The sequence below is a fragment of the Manis javanica genome, chromosome 8 (genome assembly GCF_040802235.1).
Source record: "Manis javanica isolate MJ-LG chromosome 8, MJ_LKY, whole genome shotgun sequence".
NCBI lineage: Eukaryota > Metazoa > Chordata > Mammalia > Pholidota > Manidae > Manis > Manis javanica.
Window position 1 is genome coordinate 30150302 of NC_133163.1, and position 15072 is coordinate 30165373.

At 37.0% G+C, this 15072-nt stretch overlaps 1 protein-coding gene across 4 annotated transcripts in view; it reads right to left on the bottom strand.

Moving 5' to 3' along the window:
- PCNX1 (pecanex 1) overlaps positions 1 to 15072 on the bottom strand; it is a 288523-nt gene that overhangs the window by 63775 nt on the left and 209676 nt on the right. For all 4 annotated transcript variants that reach the window (XM_073242202.1, XM_073242203.1, XM_073242204.1 and 1 more), the window contains 6 exons: positions 14697 to 14927; positions 13964 to 14064; positions 13049 to 13199; positions 7698 to 7928; positions 6567 to 6841; positions 4935 to 5140 (listed from right to left, as the gene is read on the bottom strand). In XM_073242202.1, coding sequence (XP_073098303.1) covers positions 4935 to 5140; positions 6567 to 6841; positions 7698 to 7928; positions 13049 to 13199; positions 13964 to 14064; positions 14697 to 14927 — 1195 coding nt within the window. The remainder of the gene's footprint in view (positions 1 to 4934; positions 5141 to 6566; positions 6842 to 7697; positions 7929 to 13048; positions 13200 to 13963; positions 14065 to 14696; positions 14928 to 15072) is intronic.

Consider the following 15072-nt stretch of genomic DNA (forward strand, 5'->3'; position numbering starts at 1 on the left):
GTCTGGTTCCCGATCTCAGAGAAAATGCTTTCAGCTTCTCGCTGTTCAGTATAATGCTGGCTGTGGGTTTATCATATATGGCCTTTATTATGTTGAGGTACTTGCCCTCTATTCCCATTTTGCTGAGAGTTTTTATCATGAATGGATGTTGAATTTTGTCAAATGCTTTTTCAGCATCTATGGAGATGATCATGTGGTTTTTGTCTTTCTTTTTGTTGATGTGGTGGATGATGTTGATGTTTCGAATGTTGTACCATCCTTGCATCCCTGGGATGAACCCCACTTGGTCATGGTGTATGATCCTTTTGATATACTGTTGAATTCTGTTTGCTGATATTTTATTGAGTATTTTTGCATCTACATTCATCAGGGATATTGGTCTGTAATTTTCTTTTTTGGTGGGGTCTTTGTCTGGTTTTCGTATTAGGGTGATGTTGGCCTCATAGAATGAGTTTGGGAGTATTCCCTCTTCTTCTATTTTGTCGAACACTTTAAGGAGAATGGGTATTATGTCCTCTCTGTGTGTCTGATAAAATTTCGAGGTAAATCCGTCCGGCCCCGGGGTTTTGTTCTTGGGTAGTTTTTTGATTACTGTTTCAATTTCTTTGCTCGTGATTGGTTTGTTTCACTTTTGTGTTTCTTCCTTGGTCAGTCTTGGGAGGTTGTATTTTTCTAGGAAGTTGTCCATTTCTTCTAGGTTTTCCAGCTTGTTGGCATATAGGTTTTCATAGTAGTCTTTAATAATTCTTTGTATTTCTGTGGAGTCTGTCGTGATTTTTCCATTCTCATTTCTGATTATGTTGATTTGTGTTGACTCTCTTTTTCTCTTAATAAGTTGGGCTAGAGGCTTATCTATTTTGTTTATTTTCTCAAAGAACCAGCTCTTGGTTTCGTTGATTTTTGCTATTGTTTCATTCTTCTCAATTTTGTTTATTTCTTCTCTGATCTTTATTATGTCCCTCCTTCTGCTGACTTTAGGCCTCATTTGTTCTTCTTTTTCCAGTTTTAATAATTGTGATGTTAGGCTATTCATTTGGGATTGCTCTTCCTTCTTCAAGTGTGCCTGGATTGCTATATACTTTCCTCTTAAGACTGCTTTCGCTGCATCCCACAGAAGTTGGGGCTTAGTGTTGTTGTTGTCATTTGTTTCTATATATTCCTTGATCTCTATTTTGATTTGTTCATTGATCCATTGATTATTTAGTAGCGTGTTGTTAAGCCTCCATGTGTTTGTAAGCCTTTTTGTTTTCTTTGTAAAATTTATTTCTACTTTTATACCTTTGTGGTCTGAAAAATTGGTTGGTAGAATTTCAATATTTTGGAATTTACTGAGGCTCTTTTTGTGAGCTAGTATGTGGTCTCTTCTGGAGAATGTTCCTTGTGCACTTGAGAAGAATGTATATCCTATTGCTTTTGGATGTAGAGTTCTATAGATGTCTATTAGGTCCATCTGTTCTAGTGTGTTGTTCAGTGCCTGTGTGTCATTACTTATTTTCTGCCCGGTGGATCTATCCTTTGGAGTGAGGGGTGTGTTGAAGTCTCCTAAAATGAATGCATTGCAGTCTATTTCCCTCTTTAGTTCTGTTAGTATTTGCTTCACATATGCTGGTGCTCCTGTATTGGGTGCATATATATTTAGAATGGTTATATCCTCTTGTTGGACTGAGCCCTTTATCATTATGTAGTGGCCTTCTTTATCTCTTGTTACTTTCTTTGTTTTGAAGTCTATTTTGTCTGATATTAGTACTGCAACCCCTGCTTTCTTCTCACTGTTGTTTGCCTGAAATATGTTTTTCCATCCCTTGACTTTTAGTCTATGCTTGTCTTTGGGTTTAAGGTGAGTTTCTTGTAAGCAGCATATAGATGGGTCTTGCTTTTTTATCCATTCTATTACTCTGTGTCTTTTGATTGGTGCATTAAGTCCATTTACATTTAGGGTGACTATTGAGAGATATGTACTTATTGCCATTGCAGGCTTTAGATTCGTGGTTACCAAAGGTTCAAGGTTAGCTTCTTTAGTATCTTACTGCGTAACTTAGCTCGCTTATTGAGCTGTTATATACACTGTCTGGAGATTCTTTTCTTCTCTCCCTTCTTATTCCTCCTCCTCCATTCTTCATATGTTGTGTGTTTTGTTCTGTGCTCTTTTTAGGAGGGTTCTCATCTAGAGCAGTCCCTGTAGGATACCCTGTGAGGTGGTTTGTGGGAAGCAAATTCCCTCAGCTTTTGCTTGTCTGGGAATTGTTTAATCCCGCCATCATGTTTAAATGAGAGTCATGCTGGATACCGTATCCTTGGTTCAAGGCCCTTCTGTTTCATTGCATTAAGTATATCATGCCATTCTCTTCTGGCCTGTAGGGTTTCTGTCGAGAAGTCTGATGTTAGCCTGATGGGTTTTCCTTTTTCTCTCTAGCTGCCTTTAAAACTCTTTCCTTGTCCTTGATCCTTGCCATTTTAATTACTATGTGTCTTGGTGTTGTCCTCCTTGGATCCTTTCTGTTGGGGGTTCTGTGTAATTCCAGGGTCTGTTCGATTATTTCCTCCCCCAGTTTGGGGAAGTTTTCAGCAATGATTTCTTCAAAGAGACTTTCTATCCCTTTTCCTCTTTCTTCTTCTTCTGGTACCCCTATAATACGAATAATATTCTTTTTGTCTTGGTCACATAGTTCTCTTAGTGTTGTTTCATTCCGGGAGATCCTTTTATCTCTCTCTATGTCAACTTCTATACGTTCCTGTTCTCTGGCTTCTATTCCTTCAATGGCCTCTTGCATCTTATCCATTCTGCTTATAAATCCTTCCAGGGATTGTTTCACTTCTGTGATCTCCTTCCTGACATCTGTGATCTCCCTCCGGACTTCATCCCACTGCTCTTGCATTTTTCTCTGCATCTCATCCCATTGCTCTTGCATTTTTCTCTGCATGTCTGTCAGCATGTTCATGATTTTTATTTTGAAATCTTTTTCAGGAGGACTGGTTAGGTCTGTCTCCTTCTCAGGTGTTGTCTCTGTGATCTTTGTCTGCCTGTAGTTTTGCCTTTTCATGGTGATAGAGATAGTTTGCAGAGCTGGTATGAGTGACTGCTGGAAGAGCTTCCCTTCTTGTTGGTTTGTGGCCTTCCTCTCCCCCTTCGCAAGGCGCTGGGTTCTTGCAGGTGTGGATGTGGTCTGGATGTTGTCCTGTGTCCTCTGGTCTCTATTTTAGGAAGAGTTTTCTTTGTTATATTTTCATGGCTCTATGTGTTTTAGGGAGGAGATTTCCACTGCTCTACTCACGCCGCCATCCTGGCTCTTTATATAGTATGTTGCACCTTCAAAGGTATATGCTTCTTCCCAGCCAGTTGGCAAATCTGCGCTCTGCCGCCGGTGCCCGGTGACCACAGCCTCGCCGGTGACGGGGTCAGCCAGGTGGTGCTCTCAAACTTTTGGTTTTGATCATGCATTATGAACTATAAATAATCAGGTCAAATATGAATATTTGTTTGATTTTTATACTTGATTTATATGTGGATCCCACATTTCTCCCTTTATTATTATTATTATTTTTTTTATTTTTAATAAAATGCTGAAGTGGTAGGTAGATGCAAGATAAAGGTAGAAAACATAGTTTAGTGTTGTTAGAGAGTAAATGTAGATGATCAGGTGTGTGCCTGTAGACTATGTGTTAATCCAAGCTAGACAAGGGCATTAAAACATCCACAGATGCAGAAGATTTCTCTCAAAACAAGGGGGGTGAGGTTCTAAGCCTCACCACTGTTGATCCCCAATTTCTCACCTGATGGCCCCCCTGTGACTGTGCCTGTCTTAGGTTGTTCCTCCCTTGAGGAATCTTACCCGTCTCCGGCTATGGATTTTTCTTTTTTAATTGAGGTAAATGTATTAAGACCTCATATGATCCACAAAAAGCAGTAGAGGAAAGGACAATATTGGATCACTGGACCAGCCACATGAAAACAGATGAAATCTGATTCCTACTGAATACCAGGGGGATTGTATATCTTATGTAAAAGATAAATAGTAAAAGAACACCTTCATGGCCTTCGAATAGGAAAAATTTTCTTAAATAGGATACAAAAGGTACTAATCATAAAGGAAATAAATTGCTCTATACTAAAATTAAGAACTTCTCATCCAAAGAAGGCAAGCCACTCCTCACAGGAAAAGAATGGGAACCCAAGAGACAGAATGAGAAAATACATTTGTAGCACAAAAAACTGACAAAAGCTCAAATATAAACAAGAAAAAGATAACCAAATAGGAAAATGAGCAAGATACTTCAAGGCACTTCGGAAAGAGGGACAGCTGATAAACTAACCTAAAGCTTCCAATCTCAGGTATTAAAGCAATTCAAAACAATACAATGCAATTAAACACCACCCCTTCTCCTGTCCCTGTGAAAAAGCAGGGAGCAGAGGTGGGAACTGATAATACTCAAAGCTTACGAAAGTATACAGGATAAGCCTTCCTATATATGACTGGTGAGAGTACCAATTGATTAAAAAAAATTTCAGGAAAGATTTTTTGCTATTATGTATCAGGAGTCTTAAATATTCTAATAATTTTTGACTTTGTAGTCACTATTTTCTTAGGGTGAAGGCTTTAAAAATGGAATTACTAAGATTTATATACAAAAGTTACCACAACATTCAGAAGAAACCAACTCATTGCCCAACAGGAGAAAAGTTAAATAAATTGTATTAATTAAATATTATTAGCATTTAAAATGATACTTTCAAAGAAATGATATTTCAAGTAATATATATATATTTTTATACATAAAATGATTATTATAAACAGGATGACGTCCAACTGGGGATCAAACAAAATATTCTGTTTATATATTTCCAAGTAGGTACATAATCCTTTTTATACAAACATACTGATTGAAGCCCACAGCTAAGAGGCCGACATCATACACGTGCTTCTGTCTCATATTACCTAGAGTTGCAGGAAAGGATGTGACAGGCGGATGGAGCCCTGCTCCGGATCCTTGCCCTGGATTTCCAGTGCCTCCCTGGGACACACTGCTGTGAGGATCACTGACAGTCATTGCATTGTTACTCGTGCAAAAAGTTCCACCTCCGGTATCAGAATCTTCAATATTGCCACCACTGTTACAGCCAGCCCCACAACCTTTCCTTAACCTAAGAACAAACACCAGAGTAAGAAGCATTGCCCCAAGATCATTTCAACATACACACTTTACTCTTTTTCTAGTTATTCTGAATGTTTAATGCACCTTTGAAAGGCTTTATGGTGCAATCAGTTCTAGAAACAAAAAAGTTTGTTTTGTTTTCAAAGAATGGCCTAAAAGTCCCCTCTTACATTTCCTGCCTCAATTCTTCCTAATCTACTTCACTTTCATACACCCTGCCTATCATCTTTCCTATACCATAATAATAAAGAACTGCATATAAGGGATCTATACCATTAAGATCATAGTTGGAAATAAAACTCTTGTGACTATTCAGTGCCTGTGAAGTATGCAAACCCTGAAAACCTGAATTATTTAAATTAAACCTAATTTATACTGTAGCACACCTGAAGAGAGCTGCTGTAATCATGCTTCTCTTTTTAAGTGTTGGGAGACCAACTATCTTAGTCTGCTCACAGCTATCTCAGTTTGGGACAAAGTCCTGCATTCCAGGGAACACCTCAGTTCTGGGCAAACCAGGACAGTTAGGCACGCTAACCTCTATGCCATTTCTCTTAGAGAGAAAGAACGCAATTTCTTTAGGGCAATTCCAAAACAACAGATATTTTTTGAAAAGAAAATTTCTTCTAACAGTGTAGTGGTTTATGTCTTATCTTCTGTTTGGATAGGAATTTATGTTAAAATGGTGAAACAGTTCTTTATGTGCTGAGTATTCCTGGGAGAATTTAAAAACAACTATTTGAGAGTCTGCCACTATAATCCAGATCCTGTTGTTCTCAAGTTCTGCTATTTAAGGATCTAAACAATTCTTAAGAAACTGAAAATAATATTCTGTGATTTTTTTACCATCTACCAAACTATAATGTTCCTATACCATATGTCATAATTTATTCGACAAAAGGCAGAGAAAAAACTCATGTGCATACTTGAAGACACTGCAGATTTGAGTGATGACTGGCCTGTTAAAAAGGCAGTAGTATATCTGCATTGCACAACCAGGAGTTTCAACATGTAAAGAGTGTTCCTCCTACTGCTGGAATGGGTAAAACAGAAAAAAGTAATCAACCTGTATAAGTTTTGTATGTTTTTCTCTATTTAGCCCTGTTTGTTGGCCCATGTACCCTTCTGGCATTATGCTGCAAAAAGAGTAAAAAAAAATTAAACAAATAAATGGGAACTATTCAAGATTCTACCAAATGCTGGAGCAGTGGTTCTTAACCAAAGCTATACATTAGATGTATCTAATAAGTTTAAAGATAAAAATGCTCAGACTCTACTCCTTGAAGTTCAGATACAATAGGTTTGTATCGTGCCACGACATCTGTACCTGTTCCTTTCTAGGTGATGCTAATGACCACTGCCTGATCAAGAGGATCGGGACATACCGACACTGAAAAATGAATCCCCCAGCTCACCTGTGCCAGGTTGACACTACAAAATTTCTGATATTTCCCAAGCTGATAGGTCCCCCAAGGATTTCTTTAAGCTGCTCATGACTATCAGAGTAAGAAGTTGTCAGTGGTGAGACAAAGATTGGGTAGCCAATAGGCTGATCACAAGATGAATTTATCATGTTTCTCAAAGCTTGCTTTGCATTTTGGATGCTACCCCTCTCTGGGTTACGGTTGCGTAGGAAAACAAGCTCCTGCTGTTGCCCTGCCCAAAGACCTCGGACACATTCCTTATTCACCTGAAAACCAAAACACATGGGAATTAGGTTAAGAGGCCAAGAATGAAATTCATATAAACAGAACTGTATAAAGGGATACGGAAAACATTACGGTAACCAACTGTGGAAAGAAGGAAATAAATATAAATAGGTCACATTTGAACAGGCATTAACCAATTTTCCATTGTCATTAGCAGGCTGTTAATAAGCATCTAGAGAGCACTTTTCCCTGCTCTACTTATAAAAATATCAAGTAGAATGTAGTTCCATTAAATTTTTCAAATTGGTTAATCACTGAGTTTTATAATTGAGGAAATCATTTTTTTTATAGAAATCAGAGGTAATAAATATTCAGTGTTGAAAGGTGACTTTGGGATTGATTAAATGAAGTAGATAAAAATAAATCATTATTAACTATCAAAATGAAACTTTAGAAATTAAGCCTCCTAAAACCCTGAAATGTTTTTTCAAAAAAAGGAAAAGTTACAGTGAACTATTTATAGTTACCCAGTTAGCTACTGATCACTACTAAGTACAAGCTATGGCATTACTTTGCAACCTAGGAGTCATATTTATCAGCAATATGCTGTTGACATTCTAAGAGGTGCTGCCTATAAAAAGACTTCAATGTAATGGATAAAAAACTGACCAAAACAGAAATAAGCAAAAATTTTCAGGCTCTATGGCACATGAAAATATTTCAGAGGACAGAATAAACTACTGAAAAATCAAGTTAAGTGTTCACAAACAACAAATGCTAATGTAGTATGGCCATTATTATTAATTTCTATAAAAGGAGTTTCAACTTTTTTGAAGTTTGGATATGGTTATATAAATTTCATTTCTTTCAGTTGCAATAAATGCCCCAAAAACTTACTTTAATGACCCTGAAACTAAGGTAGCGTCGGTTCAGCATGATGATTTTATACTCATTGGTGCCGTCATCCATGACATGCCGCAAAGCAAGCAAGGAGGGAGAGTTGGTAAGGACTGCACTCCGCCACGCAGGGTCCCCTTCATGGGCTATTACAAGGTTTTTTTCATGAGATACAATGGCTTCATAGAGCACAGAAGGGTCATCATACTCATCTGGGGAAGTGAAATGATCCTAAACACAGAAATAAAAAATACATGTTTCATATGAAGTGAATGACTTCAGTGAAGTGATAAAAAGTTTTATAATTACTACATCAGTTACTAAATGAAAATTCTTAAAAACTGGTTTTTAATATGATTATTTCACATCAGCATGTTATTATTATTACATAACTTACAGATTCTTAAACTTAACCAAGTTAGGAATTAACTCATTACTGCTATTTTATTTTTAAACTTAACCAAGTTTCTTTTTTTTTTTATAAATTTTTTTTATAAATTCTTAAACTTAACCAAGTTAGGAATTAACTCATTACTGCTATTTTATTTTTATAAATTCCTTAATCCAACCCTGTCCCCTAAGTTTAAATAAACATTTCTAACTTTTGTATTAATTTATTTGTTTTTCTTATTCAAGTTGGCTTTATATAGCTTCATTCATTATTTTTCTTTTCTGTTAAAGGATTATCTCACTGATATCAGTTAAGGAAGGCTGAACTGCATAAAGGTTCTCTAATTTCTTCTCAACTAGGTACATTTCACACAAAGGCAGCTCTCTAGAATAATTCTAATACAAATGACCCTTAAAGAACATTGGGGGTTGGGCCACCGACCCTCCAGGCAGCCAAAAATCTACATATAACTTTTGACTCACCAAAAACTTTACTAATAGCCTATGCTGACTGGAAGCCTTACCAATAACAGAGTCGATTAACACATATTTTGTATGTTATATATAATACTGTATTCTTACAATAAAGTAAGCTAGAGAAAAGAAAGTGGTTTTTCAAACTGTCATGGATCTCCAAAAACTATAAATAGTTCACTGTAACTTTTCCTTTTTTAAAAATAACATTCCAATATATTTACTGAAAAATATTTGTGTGTAAGTGGACCTGCACATGCTGTTCAAGGCCAGCTATATACCATTGTATCCTGTGTCTCACCTAGTAAAGATATGGCTCAAAGCTATTAGCTTTGAGGACAGATTAAGAGTCCTACTCCTAGAGAATATAGTAAAGTCTTCCCAGTCTTATTAACTAGTCATTCATTTGGTAAACAGTTATTAAAATCTATCATGTGCAAGACTCTGTGGCAGGCAGCGTGGATGAAACAAAGTAGTATATGAAATATAGCTCCCTTTTAGAAACGTACAAATTAACAAGGATACAAGAGACATACCCATACAACTATAACACATACCTGAATTTCTGAAATGGTGTGTTATGAGGAAACACAATTATATTCACTACCTCTGTATTTATAGTTGAGAGGTTGATAAATTTTTGCATCTGGGTAAGATAACTCATTTGTACTGAAGCCAACTGACTGGCTTATTATTCACGTAACACTGTGTGTTATATGAATGGGGAAGATTGAAGGAAGACAATCTCCCCAAGTCTGGGGGCTGGCTTATAGGAGAATAATAAAGGTACTCACTATACATGTGAATAATGCTGCGTAATGTAGGAAGTTCTCCAGTATACTATTTAATCTACCTCTTACAAAAACCTTGCCAAGCAGGTTGAGAAGATATACCAGCATTTTATAAATATCAAAACTGAAGCTCAAACAGGCTTAGCTGCTTCCTAGTTTTAGAAAGTTGGTAAATGGTAATGCCAGACTTGACCAGATTTTTAAGAGTAGTTTTTCATTCTGACTTAAAAATTTTATGATTACAAAAACTAACCGCAACCCTGTCAAGTCTAGATGACATGTCTAGGGAAAGCTACGCAATGCAGGTTGTTTTGAACTGGATCTTAAAGAACGAATACAATTTCAGTGGATGGAGATGGCCACTGTGCAGGAAAAGGGAGGGGCTCCACATGAGCCGGGGAAGAGCACAGCTTGGTGAAGCCGTAAAGGTAATTAGAGCATAAAGTCCCTCTGGGAACCGGGTACCCACTTCGTTGTGAGGCATTGTGCTAGGCAAAGGGGAAAACTCAGTGCGCACAACAGGTAAAGCACCACTCAGGGAGGCTGCGGTCAAGTTAGAAGGCAGTGCAAATTTAGATAACCAGATTTTAGCCAGATTGTGGAGCACCTCACTTGTGCCTCATCCAGATTTCTTTCACTAGGCTGGTGTACTCCTCTTCACTGCCTTGAGCATTTGGCTCTGAACAGCTCTTGCAGTTCCCTTTTCTGAGAACTGCCGTAAGCTGACGGAGCTGCCTGGGCAGGAATTGTCAGGGAGGTCTAGTCTCCCAGTGGTTGTGTGGGGATAAGGTATACAACCTAAGTCATGGTGATATTCACACACTAGAGCTCCCTCTAGAATCCAGCAGAAGCTGAAATTCAGCTGAAACACATTTCTGCTTGGCTTCTTCCTGTGTTCTTTCCTACCTCCCCGTCACTTCCTTACACATCTTCCTGAGGGTGCCCCTTAACCTCAAGCATGAGACTACTGGATTCTGACTCTGCTTCTAGAGAATGTGGCCTACAATGGCGTTTATAACTTAAAATACTGATAGAAATTTTATTTATTTAGCTCTCTGGGAACAAAACTTTTTTTATTAGTCCGATTTGATGCCTAATTTACAGACAATTTTTTTAAATTAAGGTATCATTGATATACAATCTTATGAAGGTTTCACATGAACAACACTGTGGTTTCAACATTCACCCATATTATCAAGTCCCCACCCACCCCATTGCAGTCACTGTCCATCAGTGTAATAAGATGCTACAGAGTCATACCTTGTCTTCTCCGTGCTGTACTGCCTTTTTGGTGACCTACGTATATTGTGTATGCTAACTATAATGCCCCTTAATCCTCTTCTCACGCCCTCCCCAACCCCTTCCCTTTGGTAACTGCTAGTCCCTTCTTGGAGTCTGTGAGCCTGCTGCTGTTTTGTTCCTTCAGTTTTGCTTTGTTGTTATACTCCACATATGAGTGAAATAATTTGGTACTTGTCTTTCTCCACCTGGCTTGTTTCACTGAGCACAATACCCTCTAGCTCCATCCATGTTGTTGCAAATGGTAGGATTTTTCTTCTTCTTATGGCTGAATAATCCATTGGTGTATATGTACAGACAATAAATGATACCATATTAAGTGTACAGTTAAATGCATCTTGACTAATATACACACCCATGTAACCACTGCTACCAGGTAGATACAGAAGATTTACATCATCCCCAAAATTCTTTCCTGCCTTTTGGCATTCAATCTCTACATGCTAAGTAACCACCAATCTGCTTTCTGTCACTACAGATTAGTCTGGCCCATTTTAGATTTTACATAAATAAAATCACACAATATGTATTCTTTTTGTGTCTAGTTTCTTTTTCTCTATGTAATGTTTGAGATTCATTCATGCAGCTCATTTCTTTTTATTGCTAAGTAATATTCTATTGTGTGAAAATACCATAATTAGTATGTTCATCTGTTGATGGACATTTGAGTTGTTTCCAGTTTTGGACTATTATGACTGAAACTTAGGTACATTTGATGTGTAAGCCTTCATGTGGACATAAACTTTCATCCTCTTATGTAATTATTTAGGAGTGGAATTTTTGGGTCATATGGCATGTGTTTATATCTTTTCTTTTAATATATGTCTGCTGTTCACTTGTGTGCATTTTCATGAGTATGTAACATATGAACTTTGGAGATGACCAGTATGGATTTACACATCCACCTTTCTTGGCCTGAGAGTCCCTCATGAACAATGCAGTGTCTGGCTAAAATGATGCTCAGTAAATGGCTGTTACTTGCTACTTTATAGGTCAATCTCACCCTACTCAAAGGCATATCAGAATTACGTACTGTCTTCAGGTTGCATCTATGCTCCACCCTTCCCCTAGGCCTCTAGGGCTCCCAGTTTCTTGACTCCACCATCTCCCCCTCTGTCACGGCTAATGATAAGAGTGTGCTGTACCCAACTGTACTGGGCCTGAACATACAGCAGAGAACCATTGTCACAGGCAATAATGCCACAGCCAAAGGAACATGTAAGGAAATGGGCCTAGAAGCAAACAGGCAAGAGCACCTGTAGCAAGAGAGAGGGGCTGAGCTGAGGCATCAGAAAATACAGATGCCCTTGTGCCTCAGTTTCTTCTCTGACATGGGGATAAACGTCCATCATAATGTTTAGAATTAACTGAAGATGTCTACCAGGAGCTGTCAGCTTATTATGCTATATAAAAGAGAGTATTTCTTATATAGCAGGTATGTTAATTGGTTATCTTTTGAGAAACTCTAAAGTTTTAAAAACATTTCGATCTGAAATACATTTTTCTTTTAAATACATTGCATTTTGTCTAAAAACTCTAAAACTAGTCTGATGATGGACAATTCTATTTGATCCCTAAGGCATATTTTCCCATCATCCTCGAAGTAGTATTCCTTTTCTCAGTCTTTCAAATAATATATCCCTTATTAGTAATGCTCCCAAATAACATGAACCTTAACTTCAGTCCAACACGTTAGTATCACCTGAACAGTAAATTCACTTTTTATTTTGGGAATAAGAAAAGATGCAATCAGACTTCAGTACACACAGCAGATATGTTTTAATGAATCTTACCATATTTAATGTAGTCTCTATCATATCTGATAACTATCATCAAGCGGATGATTAGATCAGCAAGTGCCAATACTTAATTTTGCAGTACATTCTTGAAATGACCCAGGACTTTGGATATGCACTTTGGGGCCTCATTTTAATTTTACTGCCCTACTGGATTATTTAACTAAGGCTAAACCTGTCCTAACCATCTTTTATTCCATGTAACATGCTAAATCAAATTCATAGTTCATCAACAGCAGCACTTCCAATGCTCCTAACATGTTACTACATTGCACTGAGGGTTGGCCAACACTCAGCTACAGAAGTGTGAATTACATGCATGTGAAATGTGAAGTCAAAGCAAGAATTACAGGGGCCAAAAACCTTTATTTCCAGTTGGTCGCTGCTTACATTGTTTCTCAAGTTCATGCCCAGATCAGTCATTCTCTAATATTAAAATTCAAATTTACTATTAGAAACAGGTTCAGGCTTCTAAGACTTAATATCTTGCCACGAATCATATTTTCCTTTTTTTCAGATCAGAGTATTTCTCAAAAGGTTCCTAAGAAATATAATTTGGAAGTACCATCAAACACCAGTAATGCATAATTCTTCCTCTTACCTGGTGAAGTTTAATGGACATACGGATTCCAGGGACTACTACTTTTCTTAGCAATTCCATGTCAGCAAAGATCCATTCATCTCGAATTGAAGAAATACGGAAATCTCCCTTAAATAGGGCATGCAATCCATAGAGGAATGACTCTAAATTACTGTTAAGATTGGAGATAAAAGTTTACATATTTTGACAAAGATCTTCCATTACACTGATTCTTAAATCTGATTGTGCATCAGAATCATCTGGGAGAGCTATAAAACCACTGCTGTTCTTGGAACCCCTGAATCAGAATCACAATGGGTTGGGCCTGTTTGACTGGGGACACTTGTTTATGAGCCCCAATAATAGAGAATCCATGAAAATTAAGAACAGACAAAGCAGTCTGTAAGTTAAAAGAAAGGAGGGGCTATGGAAAACATGTAGTGATCACTAAAGAAAAATATGAAATTTGTGGTATTTCTCAATTCTGATTCATTTGGATGGGTATGTCAAGAGATCCAGTTTATATTTAGAGTCCCAAAATCGAATGTACAACTATATTAAAAGTATAAATGGTCTGGACAAGAACTGCAAGGAAATACAGAAAACTAAAAAGAGGTGAATTGCTAGAAAAATAGATATATATAGCAGGAGACCAATCAAACTTTATGGGTTGACTATTTTTAAAAATGTCTTAAATTCATTAAAATATTATCAATAGTTACTCACACATGAGTGAATTTTAAAATCCAGCTATCAACTATTTAGTAGAACTCAACTATGTTTAGCAAAAGACTTATTATACAAATACAGTATCAGAAGAGGCTTCTGCAATAAATTAGCACAGAATTCTTCCATGAAAAACTATTTCAGATTTTTCAGATTTAGGTCATACAGCTTTCCATACTCTGTTCCTGAAAACAGCAATGCCTTCCTTACCTGGACATATGATGGGATGCAGTCCCCAAAGCTCTCCGTCCTAGAACACAGAGTCCATAACAAAGAGTCACCAGGGATGAATCTTTGTCCACATCCAGTGGCTTTAAAAAAACAAGACATTTTAGTTATCAGAAAGGTATATAAGTACTTGACAAATCATAAGATACCTATTTAATAAATCAGAGAGAATAAAGACCTCTACTAGTACATAATTTCTCTTTAAATAAAAGTTCTGCTGAAAAGAAACTTGACAACAGAACAGTATAAATGAAGTATAAATGTGTATGAGGAGGTCCTTTGGAACCTTTAAATAAAATCTAATCCTTCATAATACTGGAACCACACTTAAAAACAACTGCCTTATTATAGAGTATTAGGATTTTAGCTAAACATCTCAAAGTACTTACTGGTACACAGAAAGTGCCTTCTGAAAATTTAACATTCTCTCTATTAATTAGTTATTTCTGGACATAAGCTGTCAAGCAGGCTATTAGTGATGGCTGCACATTAGCCTATTAGTGACTATAAACCACAGCAAAGAAGATCAAATTAGTATCTGTGAAATATTGCTTCCCTTCAACCTTTTAATTTTTTAAAAGTAACTGCAGGTTCTCTTACTCAGATGGTCAGAAAGAGGAAGATATGACAAAACTGACCTCACAATAATGAACAGCAACATTGTTCCATCTTTGAAAAAACAGATTCAAAGAGTTATAAATGAAACAAACTTTACCTTTGCTCTTCGGGAAGAGCAGTACTCTATCCAGTTAAGGTAAATCACACAGAAACTCTCCCTGGATATGCCTGCTAACCGATGGTCATAGTCTTCATCAATGTTTGGATTAAATGTCGGGTCCACATCGACATAGTTTCGATCTGCACACAGACGTAGTCCTTCCTGCATTGTCTCATTAGCTAACCACTCCTCCAGCTTAGAAGAGGTTGTAACATAATAAATGATACCCTAATGAAGAGAAGATGAAAAAAAATTTTCAGGTTAAATCCCAGTTTCAAGTAACTCCAACTTCTTAGTAAATAAATTCCAACTGTTCTACTGAAAGTATGACTTAAAGTATTTTATTCTACCTTAGTATATTTTTAAAATGCTT